Raw genomic sequence first — 16,543 nt, forward strand, 5'->3', positions numbered from 1 at the left:
AGATGCAGGCACTTGAATGAAGCCATTTCACAACAGTAGCTGTTTCCCATTGTTTGCAACTGGAACAGGACTATCAGCCTGCCATAAGTAAACTGTTGTATTCCTAAATAAACAACCTCTGCCTGTTGCCAAATGGAAACAAGCCAGGATACTGTGGTGATCCCAAGAGAAAAAAAACCAAAAAAAGCAACAAATAGTTTAATTTAATCTGGCATCACCTCATTCACTGGCTGTAATTGTCATGCTATTGCTCGGCAAGAATAGGGTGAAATGAAAATTGGCTGGATGTATTCCCAAATCTCAGCATTTTTGGAATTACTTTCAATCTAATCTTCCCTTTGAATCTGCTGTGTTTCTGAAGTTTGTCGGATAGTTATGGTATCACTGTTTTTTTCCCATTTTAAAGGCCCTGCATGGCTCATCCTCACTGGTCCCCACCCTTTCCCACATGCTCCATCTCGTGGCTCACGTTTCCTTGACTGCCAGTGCTTCTCACTGCGTGTGCTGGTGAGACAACTAAAATTGCATATCCTTGCACAGTTTGACCACCACACTTGTCAAATTCCCACATGATTTCCTTCAGACACTTTCCTAGTGCTCTCCTCAGCAAGCCTTATCATTGATTACACTGGACAATGCACTGCTGACCAGGATGAACATTCTCCTCTCCTGCAGTCTTTCCTTTTACTCCCACATGTCCCCGACCCAGCTGTTCTCCAGTTTTATAAATGGAGGGCAGTTTCCTGGGACACAGCCTATCTTTTTCATTTATGCCTGGAGAGGAAACAATGGGACATTCCTTGATCAGGGCTCTTTGTAGCTACATTGGTATCACTACCCCCCACCCCCCTCAAAAAAAAATACATTTTCACTCTAAAATTGCTGTTGTCTCTGAATATTTCTAGTTTAYGAGTACAGTTCTTAGACAAACTGTCCATGAGACCCATCAAGTCTTATTAATTCAGGTGAGATTTCTACTACACATTATGAAGACATTAGTTARTGGGAGAGAGAGCAATGTGTAACTACAAAATCAAACATTGGTCAAGAGTCTGCCATGCTCTTCATCCTGCTCTATACTTCTTACATTTAAGGTGCTTYTAGGAAAGCCTTTTGATCATCTGAGATGCAGAATTGTTTAAATAATGACTGCTCAAAACCATGGGTCAACAAAAGCAGGAAATTCAGATTTGGTGGAGCAGACACGTTCCAACTGGATCTCTTTTAAGGTTTCATAAGTAAATAATGAYCAACTTTCTGTAGCATCCAAATGGCTTAAGGGCCCCAGGTGAGATCTGGGATCCTACATTGTGCAGCACATCTGAACAATCTCCATAGAGAGTTGCACGTGAGCACCACGTAAGGAGACATCAGCTACCCCCAGTGTGACCTCTTATCTAGCAGGATCTGGAGATGTCCAGTTCCCCCTGCAATGGGAAGCAGCAGAAGCCTCAACCAGATCAGCCTCTGTCATGGCTGCAGCTAAGGATGCAGCCCTGAAGATTTTTAGAAACTCAAAAGACAAATATTAGGAATGTAAACAGAAGCACTGAAGTTCATCCAAGCCAGCTTCTGTCCCGGTTGTTCAAGTCAAACTTGTGAATCAATAAATACCTTTTGGCTTTAGAGTATGGGATTTCTTTACTTGGAGAGTGGAACAGAGGGCAACTAAATGATACAACTGTGCCATTCGGCAAAGCATCAACAGGAAACACTAGTGTGAAATTCCTCAGTGTAACAGATTTTTGGCTGAGGTCTTGCATATCATCTTCCCGAGGTTCATTCCCAAGCTCCCATGAAAATGTTGTTCACCTCTATGCCTTTAAAGTATTCACAGTCATCTTTACCATCATTTAATTAGCTCTTTATCAGTGACGAACACTGATGCTCCTCTTCATATTATCTCCCCTGGGCCTAATGGCCCTGATGATTCTTTCAGACAGCTGTAGCCTCACAATTTATTTTTTGGCGACATTTCTTGCATTGGAATGAATGTGTTGGGCATTTGGGCAGTGCCAGCTTGCAAAGGGCTGACGGCAGATGGAAAGAAATCTGCCCAGTATGCCTTCACCTCTACACGAGCAGAGGGCCATCAATTTCCCCCATTAAGGAGTTGTCACGCAGCCCACCCAGCTGGAGGAGCAGCTCTGATAGCCAGGCTGGCTGGCGTATGCTATTCAAATACAAAATGCACTTTAAAAAGAAACGAAAATATCATTTGTCGGCAAATTGAAAATGCATGGCTTTGACCACAGCCAATTTTTTAATGACTGTAATATTTTAAGTGATTATTTTTGCTACTTCAGATTGCTCCTTAGAGAGGAGAGGTTTTTTAATTAAAATCTAGGCAATGCAAACAGATGAGATATGAGAAGCTGAGGAACAAGAAAAAAAAAWGAAGAAAATTAATTGAAGCAGCATTGTCAATGGAGCTATAAATTAAATATTGTGTCTTTCTGGAAAGGAGTCGTGCAGGTTTTAGAAATTTTAAGATTTTGACATGATAGCAGGTACAAGGATAGATTAAGTCCTGATAAAATCATTCTTTGTATGCAATGTCTCAGCCARCAAAGGTATGGTGACAGAATTTAGGGACAATTTTAAGTTCTAAATTCTGTGGATTTGGCTGTTAATACTTCTGGCCTGACATCCCTTCTTTAGGTTCTTTCAAAGGAAAGAACACAATGTGATTAGAATACCTTCCCATGAGAAAAACAGAGCTTTAGTCTCTCCCATGCACTACATTTTTACATCATTTAATGTAGACTACAGAACAAAAACCTTGGCTGCACAAGCAGGCCAGGAGCACAGAGGGTAATAGTGCACTTTCCCTTCCCAAAACAATGGGATGAAACTTGTCCTGTGACATAGCAAGAAACATSTCATAAAGTGTGTTTTCACTCATGATTTCCGATTATAGACTATTATTTAAAGGCTCAGGCTCAAAACACTCTGCTTGTTTATGAGTGACCTGCATGATTTGTATGGTTCAGTTTTCTAGGACATTTCATGATGTTTGTACAACACCGATCACTCTGGCGATGAGCGGTTTCCTCAATGAGTCATTTAACCGGCAGGAACTGAACTATTCCTCGGTGTTACCGGGAACTACTGATGCTTGGAGCACTCTGCCCTAAACATCATTTGTTCTTCTGAAAGCAATGGTGTGCATTTTCATCACTACAAAATTAGAGTGAGAAAGAAGCAAGGAAAGTTGTTTCCACTCTTTGTCATCTAATGGGTTAATTCATGTTGTCTTTATTGATGTGCATCTCACAGTGACCTGCGAAGATCAAATTCTTCCCTTCTAGGAGGCAGGAAAGACCCCCTGTGCTTTGAGGCCAGCTCAGAGCTAACGCTGGCTCCCTGCCACCCCTGCCAACACTTCCAAGCCAYGGGGAACTGGCATGGAGAAAGGTGTGGGTTCAGCATTGCTGCCCAACATCAATTCTCAGCTGCCCAAACCACTCACAGCACCGCAGCCAACCACCTGTCAGTTCTAATGAACCCCTAGGCATTGTATCTAAGTATTATTACTTTAATTACAACTATGATTATTAGCCAAAAAAAAAAGAARCAAGAGCAATTCCATGCATGTCACATACAAATGCCTCCTCACAGGCCCAGCTCACAATGGCCACACTCTGAAGGGAGCCAATCGACAGGTTTTGTGCACCCTGCACTGCTTTCTTCACTCTCCTCCCCTCTCACACTCCTCCTTCCRCCCACAGAGGAGCAGGAACRGCTCTCAGATGTGGTGCAGCAGGAGGCCTGCCCCGCTCCTCCCAGGAAGATGTGGTAGATAAGGGCTCCTGCAAGGCAAAGCAGCTGTCTAGAAGGCTGGCYTTGGCCCACAGACCAAATACTGCCTTGTTATATCTTATTCAAAAAACAAAGGAACTTGTCAGAAGCATCTTCGTAATTTTGATCAATATAAGGTCATAGCAATTTCAGTCTGCCATTTTCACACTGGCATAYGCAGAACATCACCTATCCTCCTTAAAAAAAAAACCCACGTTTTTTCTGATTCAGAAAATGCACACTTTTGCAAACAAGGATTTAAAAGCCAAAGAAAAGGAAAAAAAAAAAATCCTGCTCATTTTAGCACAAACAGACCCCAAAAAGATACAGATGGAATATCAAGATGTTTGTTTAAAAAGAAGACTATCCAAAGCCATTTCATCAATTAAAAGAGTATTCAGACATTTGGAAATCTACTCTGGAATGAGGGAGGGTCGAATAGGTTAATCATCCTTTCTTTTTGCCAARCTCCCAGGACTGTGTGCATCTCTTCTCTGCTCAGTAACACACAACACAGGCCCAGGAAGGGCTTGCAGATCTAGGATGTTAAAGGTCGCAGTGTTTTACACAAATATTCAGCACATTTTTCTGAATGTGTTTGGTTCTCCCACTCTCATGCAACTTTCRTTTCTGCTACACTGGCATGCATGTCTGAGCAACGGAAATGAGCTGGATGGTGATGACCTGTTATTTAAAGGGCTCACTCAATCAGGCTGCCGGGATGGAAATATTTTCAAGGTTTATTGGTCATGTCCACAGTAGTGAATGACATGGATCAGTTACCATTCCCTAGTCCTAAACCCAACCTGCTCAGTGGGGCCGGCACACACTGCCCCCCTTGCCCCATCCCACGCCAGGCTGCACACACAGAGCGCAGCCCCAAACCCTGCAGAGCAAACAAACCAACCTGTCCAGCTGGATGGCAACCTCCAGACACCAAGGGAAGAGCAGCTGCAGCTGCTGTGAGACAGCAATTCTGTAACCTGACTCTTCTCAAAGATGGTAAGCGTCACTGGGTTAACACACCATGACCAAATACTTCGCCACTCTGGTGTCTGTAATGATCCACACTGCTTTTTCCCAATGTGGAAAAATTCCAGAGACAAGTGGTTTTGTCTCAATATTATTTTTGCATCATCAAAACCCTGCAGAAACATAAACTGTAAGACTGCTGAGGTTGTCTCCCTTCTCAAACTCAGTTTTTGAGCTTGCTCAACCAATTTTAGACTAGGGCAATCAGAGGAAACAAAAAAACTTGCAAATGTTGTACCTCAAAGCTCAGCAACTTCTGGTCAAATATATATGAAGTGCCCACTGAAAGATGAGATTACTTTTCAGTTCTGTAGGAGCAGAGATGCAAGGAGCATTACTGACAGAAGMACAGCACTCTTCCATGCATTTCAACAATCTCAACCACCAGAGCAGCATCCTAACCAAGCTCAGCTCAGAGCTGTCACTGGGAATATTGAAACGCAGTCAGGAATTTATCCTGTTCAACACCCTTCCACACAGTCCAACACAGATAAACACRTTCCAGTGGATCCAATTAATCTCCTAAGGGTTGCTTGGCCTTGCTAACAGCATCCCTCTTGCCTTTTGCTGTCTTTTTTGGAACCAAAACACACAAACTCAATGGCTTATCTCTCAGCTTGTCTCCTATTTCAGGAGCCAGGTCCAGCTGCGTCTGCAACCAGCCGTGTGCTTTCAAACGAGTGGCAACAAAAAAGGTAAGAAAATCCCTGGGCCAGGCTCAAGCAGACTGGSAGAGGAGGAGAAACTGCTTCCCAAKCTSGGCACAGGAAATTTCCCACAGTGTTTATTGAGAACACTGCACACCCTGAACTGAACGCATTGCTGCGAAATTCCCAGTAATACTTGCACTGCCCACTCCAGTGGCTTTATCTTCCACAGATGCACCCTCACAGATGAGCCAGGGACTCAGCTGGCAGCAAGGATCACACCACTCCTCTGGGAAGAGAGATCTTGAYCAAGTGGAAGCAAACTCTGCTGCGTCATTTTCTGACAAGGACAGGGAGTGCTCTCATGGCCTAATTTTATACATCAGAGCCTCAAGAAAGATTTTTAAGGGTAGGGTTTTTTTTGTTTGTTTGTTTGTTTTAAATACTAATTGAGACAGGACAGGAGGATATGAATTGAAACTTGTATGGCACAATCAGGCTTGGGTGTCAGAGAACAGGTCTTGTGAGCTTGAAATGAAGTTTGGCAGTGACAATGGGAACTTCTTTAGGCGCACAGGTGAGAGTTATAAAAGGTACTGCAAGGAAACTTCCTAGAATCATAGCATATCCTGAGTTGGAAGATCCTCACTRAGATTATCAAAGTCCAACTCTTGGCCCTGCCCAGGACATCCCAAGGATCACACYATGTCCCTGAGAGCAYTGTCCAAAYGCTTCTTGAAGTTCTGTGATCTCTTCCCTTGGGAGCTGTTCCAGTGCCCATCCACCCACTGYGTGAAAAACCTATTCCTGATATCCAACCTAAACCTCCCCTGACACGGCTTCATGTCATTCCCTCAGATCTTATCAGTGGTCACCAGACAGAAGGGATTGATGCCTGCACTTCTGCTACCCTCRTGAAGAAGCTGCAGACAGCTATGAGACCACAATTTGCTGATCTCTTACTAAAAAGGTAAATAAACATTTTTAAATTGCTATACAGATTTTGAGAACAAAGATCAGGACTATTTAGCAAAAAGCCTTGTAAAAAAAGAGAACCAGAATTATCTGTGATGGAAACTACCATTAAGATTTCTCAAACATTATTCTGTAGGCCAGTGATTTGGCTATGATAGAAAAACCTCCCAAAGCCTTCCCCTATGCCATATTTAATGCCATTAGCACCTTTCTGCTTATACAAAATATTACATTTCTGATGATCTGAGATTAGAACTAAGTTTTAAAGAAAAAAAAGATTTTGTAAATTTTTATATAACATTCCAAACATACAAAGCAAAAAAATTTGTCAAAAAAATAGTTCTCGGTTTTAGAATGCTACGACAGGTTTTATGCTGATCTGATGTAAATCTTGACCCAATTTATAGTCTTACTTTTGACATAACATGAAATTCACATTGCGAAATCTGTTCAAATTATATTTGGCAAGACTGTTCCTGAAAATCTGAGGAATACTGTGGCAAGAACTTCAAAACTGAATGAGTAAAGGAGTGCTCTGGTGACAATAGACATACTGCAGAGTGCCATGAAGAATAAAAGCTCTGCCTCACACATAGCCTTAATCCAGTGTACCTAAACCACAGTTTTACACATAACCTTAACCTGGTGTGAGTGGTTACACACTGTCAGATGTCAGCTGGAAACAGGCATTTGTACATTTCACTTGTACCTGAAACAGAAGATGAGCTTGGAGGAAGGGCAGGTTGCTGAAACCTCACCCGTGATGCATAAAAGGCTTGAAMTTGATGGGATTTCTGTCTAGAAACACTGCGTAGTGATCTCCAGGTGTAGGCTCTTTGTCTTTCATAAAACCTTAATGGTTCATTGGCACAAACTGGCTGATTTTAACTAAACAAACTCCAAAATAACCTCCACAACCAACAAAAAAAAATCAAAAACAACAACAAAAAAGAGGTTTACGTGCTAAAGTTTAGATACTGTTGATACATGTTTCAGAGAGACCAAACAGTGTGTAGGCTTGGTCAACTGAGAAAAAGTAACTGCCTGTGGTATACATTAATCCTTGCTTCACTTTCACATATGTGGGCTGGATTTTAAAATCCAGAGATAAGACTGACAAAACAATAATTGTGAAATGATCTCATAATATTCATAAAATACATAGGACATAATTTGATTCTAAAATCTTCTGTAAAAACTTTGCCAATGTCGTTTAAATTATGTTGCTGAAGAAAAAAAAAGAGCCAATAAGATATTACAATGAGTAGTAGATTAGTGGGAATATTTATTTCTWAAACTATTAATTTGAAGCCATTTGTATCAGGTTCTGTGGGAAAAGGATGAAGCCAAAACCAACCTCTTACTGCCCTCAGTATTCGACATCTGTTTCCTGTGCAATTGCCAAAAGCATTTACAGCATCATAAATGAACCCTGACATCAAAACTTATTTTGTGAATGAAAATAGGATGAAACCAGAAAATCATCAACTGTTGAAATTCTGGCTGCTTGGAAACACAGACAGCAAGAATCCAGCTGTTTTCCAAACATTGAACACTGTTATGTGAAGGTACTCTACAGACAGAGATCTTGTTGAACTCCTTAAAGTTTTTATCAAAGTAGAATGGATCTTGGCCTTGCTGTATCTCACAAAACAAAACAGGATCATAYTGAAAAAGAGAATTTTAAGGAGCATCCACTACCTGAATGCATGCTGCAATGAAGGTGGGATATTCACAGGCAGAAAAAGTTGGAAACATTATTTTTTTGTGACGATTTGTGAAGCGAGTATCCATAGCTGAACAACACCAAATTAAAAAGGAGGTATTTAAAATATGTAACAAAAAGACTTGAATTAGTTTCAAAAATATTGCACTGTTTTGCTAAAAGGAAGCTGTTTCCCATTTTCTGTTACATGATCTTTGACATGACAGTATAAACTGCCATTTGTTTTTGGTCATGGCAGAAAAGTTGCATTGTTTTAGAAAGCCCCAATGGGACAGAGAAAAGGCAAAAACAAAGCTAAAAAGAGCCCAGTGCTAGAAGCAGATGGAGTTGCCTGAGCACCCTTGTGATCACTGTTTGGTTAGATGCTACGGTCTTATTCTAATTACAAGAGTGATAATAACATTAAGCCATGGAAAATCAGACTAACCTTAACTGTGGCCCCAGGAAAGAAAAGCCAGTTGCCAGTATCCACAGGATCCAGATTATCTTCCAACACAACTTTCCTGTGAGCAGCATTTATGATCAGGATATTGTCCAATGCCCAACAGGCTTCATACAYGTCACCATCATGAACATAATCCTGTTTCCACTGAAAATGGATGTTCTCCCCTTTAGCATCTTCAGGAAGGTACAAGATGTGGATGATTGTGCTGATGTTGGAAGGGGCACTGAAAAACAATGATAGGGAATTAGACCAGTTTTAAGYGATAGTCAGGAACGCTTTTCCCTCAATAAATGCATTTACAGGGTGTGACAGGGTTGTGCTGACATCCCTTGTGTTCTGATAAAGCTTCTATGGAGATCAGAAAATACTTGCCCTGAGGCAGAGTCCCTCTGTGCCAGGCAGTGCTCATCCAGCCCAAACAGGCAGCCTGGCTTCAAAGAGAGAACAAGCCAAGGCAATAAACAGATCAGTGCAGATGTTTGAGAGCAGGAAGATAGAGCAGGACCACATTCCTGCTCAGTGCTGGTCACAGATGGTGACAGGGCCTTGTCAGGTATTTCACAGGTATGGCCAAAAGGAAATGTTAAGGCAGCTCATTACAAAAACAAGTCTCACAAAATGTGATTTTTGCTTCATCAAAAGAATCTGCTGACTTTTGATTGTCTCAGTCTCTTGAGGATTTGGATGGAGCAGAATGGTTGGAGAGGAAAGCTGGGAATTTTCTCTGACAAATATGTCCTTCCAATCCCACACCCCTGCTGTCAGGATGATTCTGTGGATGGGGAGGGCCAGGTTGTCTTTCTTTCCGTGTTCTGCCTCAAGAACAATATGGAAGAAACAATCCATTTGTCCTCTCTCCTGCTGCTGAAAATGGAAAATGAGGGGTGGAGAGTCAGACCTGGAGTGTTGCTATTAGGAACTGACTAAAGCCTCGAGCTCTGCTTCAGAGATCTGTTCTCAGAGCTGGGAAAGGATTGAGATTTACCCCAGAGAAGTTGGGGGTACCTAGGAGAAGACACAGCTGGGGCAGGTAATCTCAACTGACCAAAGGGACATTACAGATCATATGACACAGTGTTCAGTATATGAAGGGGGGAAAGAAGGAGTAAGGGGGGATATTTGGTGATGGAGTTTGTCTTCCTCAATCACCTCACATGTGATGGGGCCCTGCTCTCCTGGAGATGGCTGAACACCTSCCTGCCCTGGGGAAGCAGTGAATTCATTCCTTGGTTTGCTTTGCTTATCTGTGTTGCTTTTGCTCTCCGTGTTGAACTGTCTTTATCCCAATGCACGAGTCCTCTGCCTTTCACCATCCCAGTTCTGCCCCCAGTCTCAATGGTAGGGCAGTGAGTGAGTGGGTGGGGCTGAACCACATAACCACCCAGCAGCTGAATTAGCTACATTCAAACCTCAGGCTGCAAGAAGTTAGAATGTTGGGCTTTGCCATATCTCAGCTACTCTCTGTCTGCCTTGGTAGTGATGCTTTGAAGGGTGAAGAGTTTGTCAGAGAAAATCCGGAGCTCTTAGGGAAAAAGGGCACCAATAGCTTCCTTTTATAGCAGAAAATAGAGGAACTTGTCTTTTGCAAGCAAAGCCAAATGCCGAAGAGCAGCTGCATTTGTCCCACATTCACGCCCAGAATGGCCCTGCACTCGCTCAACGTTGTGTCTGTCACCCTCCAGCACAGCAGCGCTGCTCTGAGCTCTGTCCCCCCACACAGCACCGCCTTCCCGAGAGATCCCTGCCGTCCCTCCCAGGAGTGCAGAGCTGAAATCCCACTGACACAACACAACACAACACAACACAACACAACACAACACAACACAACACAACACAACACAACACAACACCCCTTTCGCAGCTGCCCCGTGTCCCGTCTCTCCCCAGTTCTGCCGCCGTTCCCTGGAGCTGCGTGTAGTGCTGTGAAAGCCGCTGAAGCACATTCGAATAAACACTGCAATTCATACGGACCACAGGAGAAACGAGCATCCCTCCATAATTCATCCTCTCCACTTCGCACGACATTGCTCTATTGACCTATTTTCTACTTCTGGTTCCAGCACCAAAGTTTAGAAAAGAGAGGTCAAACTGTATGCACATTAACTTCAAAAAAATTTTGTCTCAAGGGCTTGTGTTTGCATCCTCACAACTCCCGAGTTTCCTGGCTTGCAGAGCTATGAGAGCAACTGAGCCGATGTATGGACTGGGTGTGTAATTTTGCATCAATGTGAGAAAAATAGAAGGTATTGTGTGGTTACTCTGAGGCAACTTCAGTGYCTGCAGTGAAGTCACTCTTGCTTTATTTTTTTCTGAGATAAGAATTAGCACCAATTGTTTTACTAAAATTGAACTTAATTTAAGCTTTTTTCARTGAAGTTGTAATCCCACTCCCCAAGAATTTGGAGGATGAAATACTGAAATACACAACYTTGCAGCTAGAGTTTTGCTTWTTCATCAGAAATTAAGGAGCCTTTWGCTCTGCAAATTGCCTCARTGGATTGAAGATAGGCTCAAGCAGGCCAGCACTGACACTGTGGTAACACAGGAAGGCAGMCTGAGATGCTATGAGTACATTACATATAAATAACATTTTTTTCTTCCCCAGTTGTATAATTACATTTATATGCTGTTGCACAAAATGTCTTTCCTAATGTTACTTAATAAAATAAGCTCTCAGAAAAATCCATCTCTGACACTGACTCTCTCTTTAAAGGWGTGCATATTGCAATAAAAAGATTTAAATTTTCCATTCATAATCCTTTACATTTTCACGTACACCAGTTGATTTAAAAGCAAGACACTATTCACCATAATCTTGTTATTACAAGGGTGTTAAGAGCCAAGTGTTCATATCAAACTAGAAACTGTTTTTATTGAACATTTYATTCTACCAAAGTAGAAACTTGCAACGTTATAAAATATGGCCCTTGCTGACATTAAAAATGGTGCTAAAATGCAAAAGGTCATCAAAGTTTTGTTTTTTTCAGGCACCTGAACCTGCTGGTTATTGGAGTTGCATTTTAATTGTGAAGTGATTCTCTTCCTCACTTCTCACATACTCAGTGGATGAAACTGTGATTTACCAAACCCAGCAGCAGTTCTGGAATTAGCCAGGAATTTCACCCCTCATCTTTTGTATGAACAAGRAGAACTGAAAAGTTAACAAATAAAACAAGTTTTAAAAGAGCCAGGTTTAGACACCACCTGCTCAGCTGGAAAATATGAAAATTATTAAAAAGCTGTAACAAACCTAATTTTCTCCAGCTGAGTCCAATCTGCAGAACTGTTCTTACTGTAGGACACSGTGATGCTGGGATCTGAGTAACTAAAGCGACATGAACCCGATCCTGGGAAAGCAATAAAATGAGAAGTGTTACGACACAATGAAGCATAAATGATTCTCCAATAACCACAGTTGCTGACTGTGCCTTTGTCACCTTATCTCTTCTCTGCATTTTAAAGTGCTTTGATTGATGATGAAATTTCCTGTGATCTGTTGCTGAAGGTAAACACAAAATAATGCATGCTTTATGAGTCAGAAATAAAGTGGAAATGATAAATCACAGCAGTGCCATGTAATCTCTGCAAATTTCCCAGGGGAAGCCAAGTAAATTACTTAACACCCCCAACTGCAGGAAAAACCCCACCATATAATGTTTAAACAAAACCTTCTTATTAGACAATARTCCACATAGCAGAATTCACAGGGAAATCAGTAAAACACTGTTTTTCACTTTATTGTATAAAATAAAAGAAGTCTAGAAATAAAAATACAATAAGTGAGAGGAAAATATAAGGAGAATTACTTGAGCCAAGAGCAAGTGTGCTTTAGGAATTTCGGTGAACAAAGATGTTACAAAATTAGTTATTTTAAGGTTGCCTGAAGAAAATTAGATTARGAAATCATCCAATATACATCCTAGATCCTATAATTAATAACAAACACTTGATGCTGATCTGGGAATCTCAGAATACTTTACAAAAATGAACTAATTAAGCCTTATGGCACCCCTGCAAGGTAGGGTGATATATTTACTTTTGATTTATAAAAGGGTGCCTTCTGGGTGTTGTCAYAAAAGATGAGCATAACAACAAATACATTGGGCAGTCAAAATAACACAAAAACAGGAYTGAGAAATTCATCCTAGAAGACATGATAAACAACCACGAATGGTAATTAAACACACTAAAATTACTATTTTTCCTCAGACAGCAGATAATTCATCSGTCTCAGAAAATTCAATGCTCAGTGAAACAGACGCATCCTAGCCTGTSCTCCAAAGACCAGAATTTCTACTTCATAAGCGTGTGAGATTCAAAGCAACAGACATCATGTAGCTTCCACGTTGAACAGAAGCAGCTCTCAATTAAACAGCACCTCTGATGGCATCAGGACAATGCAAGTAGGTATTATATGTGCCACAAGTWGTATGTTATGTTTATGTGTGTCTCAGATGCATTCAATCACACTGCAARTTGTGTAAATACATATTTTAATGGATGTATAAATGTCTATACAAACTGCTGACAATAAAATACTATCATTTTCCAAGCYGGGGTTCTTATTTTTGTAAATGAAATAAATGGCCTGATTAAAAAGGTGTTAACCACTTGTACAAGAGAACAACTTACACATTTTAATGGGAACATATGTCATTAAGCACACTGCTTGCAGCCCCAGCTCCCCCGAGGCAGTTCACATTCACAGCTCTCAGCCCTACAGAAGTGCTTTTCTACTCTGAGGCACTCATCACATACCTCTACAGGGGGAGAACCACTCCAAAACATGGGATGAAGTCCTGCATCTATAATTTTGTCTGATACATCACACTAGGCTTCTGGAAATTATCCACAAAGTTGTTTTCCTGTATCTTTTCCTAATGTTAAATTGCAAATAGAGTAACAGATAGTCCCGAGCCACTACAGCTGTGTGGTGTGTTCAGCTGGTCTGACACGTAYTCTCGCTGTAAAGAGGCACAGAATAATTAACATTGCAAAGGCAGCAGGACTTTGAATTACCAGCCATGTAACCAAAATGACTACAAAGCAACTGTCTGGTTGTATTTTACTGACAAGGCATTTTATTTCTATCATATTAAAACTAAATGATGTCAGGAAAAGCCTTTGCATTTCATATTTACCCATCTGCTGAGATGGTCTACTTTACTGAGTGACATCTGCTGTCGGTTCCTGCTTCTGTGGAATTTAGGAGTTCCAACCCTTAATCATTTTTTTTAGAGGTATTCAGTTCAAAAATCAGGGAACTGCRGCCAGTTTGGCCTCTTTGACCAGCCAGAGGCTGTGAGGTAAAACAGCAACATACTGAATTTTATGTTAGAYGGAAATTAAAGGAACATAAACAGTAAAAATAACCAGCAATATAGACTTTATAACCTGTGCCATTCCAGTTAGTGTTACAGTCAACTTTTGGTACAGCGCTCTTAAACAAAGCTAAATCCAAATATGCTGCTTATAAAGGAGAGAAGGCCAGATTTGCTGCACAATCAACATGAAAAATGTTGTCTGTTAGATCTGAACACCCTCAACTATGCAATGAAGATCAAAGTTGTTGGTTAAAAGAAATGGGGCCACTCAGAAAGGGCTTTGCAAGGTAGGTGTGGTATTTCACTTGTGATACTGGAAAAAGAGTAACGGAGACAATAGAAAGAGGGGAGACAGATGCTGAGTTTTATTATTATTTTAACAAGCAGGGTGGGTTGTATTAAGATTAAAACTAGTTTGGGAAAATCCTCAATTAGTACTTACTGGCTGTGATAACAAATGTGTTTTTATCAGTATTTAAACCCTCTTTATGTGTGTTCTTGACTCAAAATCATAAGATAGCAAGATTATTCTTCATGCACCTATCTAATTCTGCAAAACTCAATCTGACAAAAAAWTTTAAAAGTATGGGTCTGGTACTTGAATCGTTCACAAAACAAATATAGATACTAATTTACATTAAGAATTTCTTCCCAAGAAAAGGGAGGAGGGTGAATATGCCACTGCACTGCAGGACAGGGTTTACTGAGATGGTCTTGCAAGTCACTACCTTTCAATATAATTTTTAATATTGCTTTCAATATTGCTATTGCTTAATAGTTATGGCTTAATTATGTAACTTGATAGTTAATGGCTATTCGTTATTTCAGTAATCCTAAACTAGKATTATTTAAAATCGAAATCTTTTTGGGTGTTTGCCTCTACCTCGACCAGCAAAGCTCTATTGTGACTTTCTGAACTATCAGGTGTTCAGAACTCCAGGAGTAACATCACAGGGTTGTAGGGCCAGTCCAGCTCGGGAGGGAGGTGTCCTTCCCTCTGCTCACAGAGATGGTGATAAACACTTTGTCAKCTCTGAGCAGAAAGCAGGGGCAGGATATCATGCCATAAATCTTCACACCTTCTTGTCCTCTGAAGGAAAAGTTGTACATAAAACCTTTTGAATTAGATTAGATTAGGATTGCTTTAAATCAGGAAAGCCCAGGATTTGTATTAGCYCTGAAAATGGGTAGTAAAACCTGCAYARTGATTACTGTAAAYAAGTCTGTGTTAGAGAGTCTCTGCRTTARAGAAAAAAAATGCTGTTTATTTCTTAACATGAGTAAGTCACAGCAAACTTGATGCCTTGGTGAGGTTGTTGCTAGGTAAATCTGACTTTACTTTCAGTATTAAGGGTTTGCATGTGTAATTATCTATTGGGAGAGGAGGGCACACCAAACCACCCTCCAATCAAGAACAGCCAAATTTTTTCTTTACATATATACAAGGCAAGTTTGTCTTTGTGTTTCAGGAACAAAGTATTTTGTTCCTTTGGAGTTATTTTACTCCTTTTGATAGACTTTCATCTGATGTTCACAGACTTTCAAAACTTTCAGAGAAAAGCTAGAGACAACCTTCATGAATTTAATTTYAAATGATACATTTGAAGCTCAGACAGCAATTTTGTCTGTTATCAAAAACTATGAACAGCTTCTGTTACAAAACCCAGCCATTTTCATATACTGAATATTCTGAAACACTAATTTATTTGGCGGGTGCTTTACAMGTTTGGATTTTTTCCCAAGCCAAATTTCTATAAAATAAAATTTTCTCAAAGTTGATTCCAGGCACTGATGCTAATAGAAGAGGGTTTTGACTGGCAGAGTATGGGATTGCTAAACATCTCCTGACAGCTGCTTTGTTAATTCTGCTTAGCTAAACAGGAAGGAATAGAAAAGTGAAACAAAAGTATGTTTCTCAATTGCTTTTCTGCTTGTTTCRGAGGATTGATAACCCATGGCCAGGACCTGACTAGCACTGACCGCTCTCAGCATGTCCAACTCAAACAGTCATGGTTTTATTGTCTTTTTTTTAATTTTAGGTTTTGTTAAGCTGATTTTGGTTTCCTTCAAGGCCATCTAAAGTGATGGTGAATATTTTACCTACCTTGTTTTTTGAATGTCATGTAGGTAGCAGTACTAAGGGCATGGTATTTCAGGAGAGGTGTTATGGAGGCGCCACATATCAGCCGTTTGTACCAGGAATTCAGTTATTTGTATCCAGGCTGACAATGGCAGGCAAAATTAATTCTCACTACGGCTTTGCCTCCAACTGTGTCAGATTTACAGAAACCCAAGTCATACAGCTGTTGGTCTCTGAGATTTCTTAACAACATTGATTAGAAGCTGGTGTTTTGCTGAGATAAAACTGGGTGCCATCTGCAAGGGAAGCAATATTTTGCTCCTTATAGAGTGTGACGTCCTTYGCCTCTTGACAACCTCTTGATAGTTCCTGCGAGTGCTTCGGTGGATAAGCAGATGAAATATCTAATGCTGGCTCTGAGGAGAATGAGTCCAATGGGGCACTGCACAAGAAAGATTCACTGTGCAGAAGGGTTTAAATTGTGTCCTGAATGTGGTCTGCAAAACAAAAGGG

General features: G+C 40.8%; 1 protein-coding gene across 2 annotated transcripts in view; it reads right to left on the reverse strand.

The window, feature by feature from the left end:
• RELN (reelin) overlaps window positions 1-16,543 on the reverse strand; it is a 270,732-nt gene that overhangs the window by 113,147 nt on the left and 141,042 nt on the right. For both annotated transcript variants that reach the window (XM_057364499.1, XM_057364500.1), the window contains exons 9-10: window positions 11,877-11,973; window positions 8,609-8,849 (exon numbers count right to left, since the gene is read on the reverse strand). In XM_057364499.1, coding sequence (XP_057220482.1) covers window positions 8,609-8,849; window positions 11,877-11,973 — 338 coding nt within the window. The remainder of the gene's footprint in view (window positions 1-8,608; window positions 8,850-11,876; window positions 11,974-16,543) is intronic.

The sequence above is a fragment of the Malurus melanocephalus genome, unplaced genomic scaffold (genome assembly GCF_030028575.1).
Source record: "Malurus melanocephalus ecotype Western Australia unplaced genomic scaffold, MMel_1.1 scaffold_39, whole genome shotgun sequence".
NCBI classification, from domain to species: domain Eukaryota; kingdom Metazoa; phylum Chordata; class Aves; order Passeriformes; family Maluridae; genus Malurus; species Malurus melanocephalus.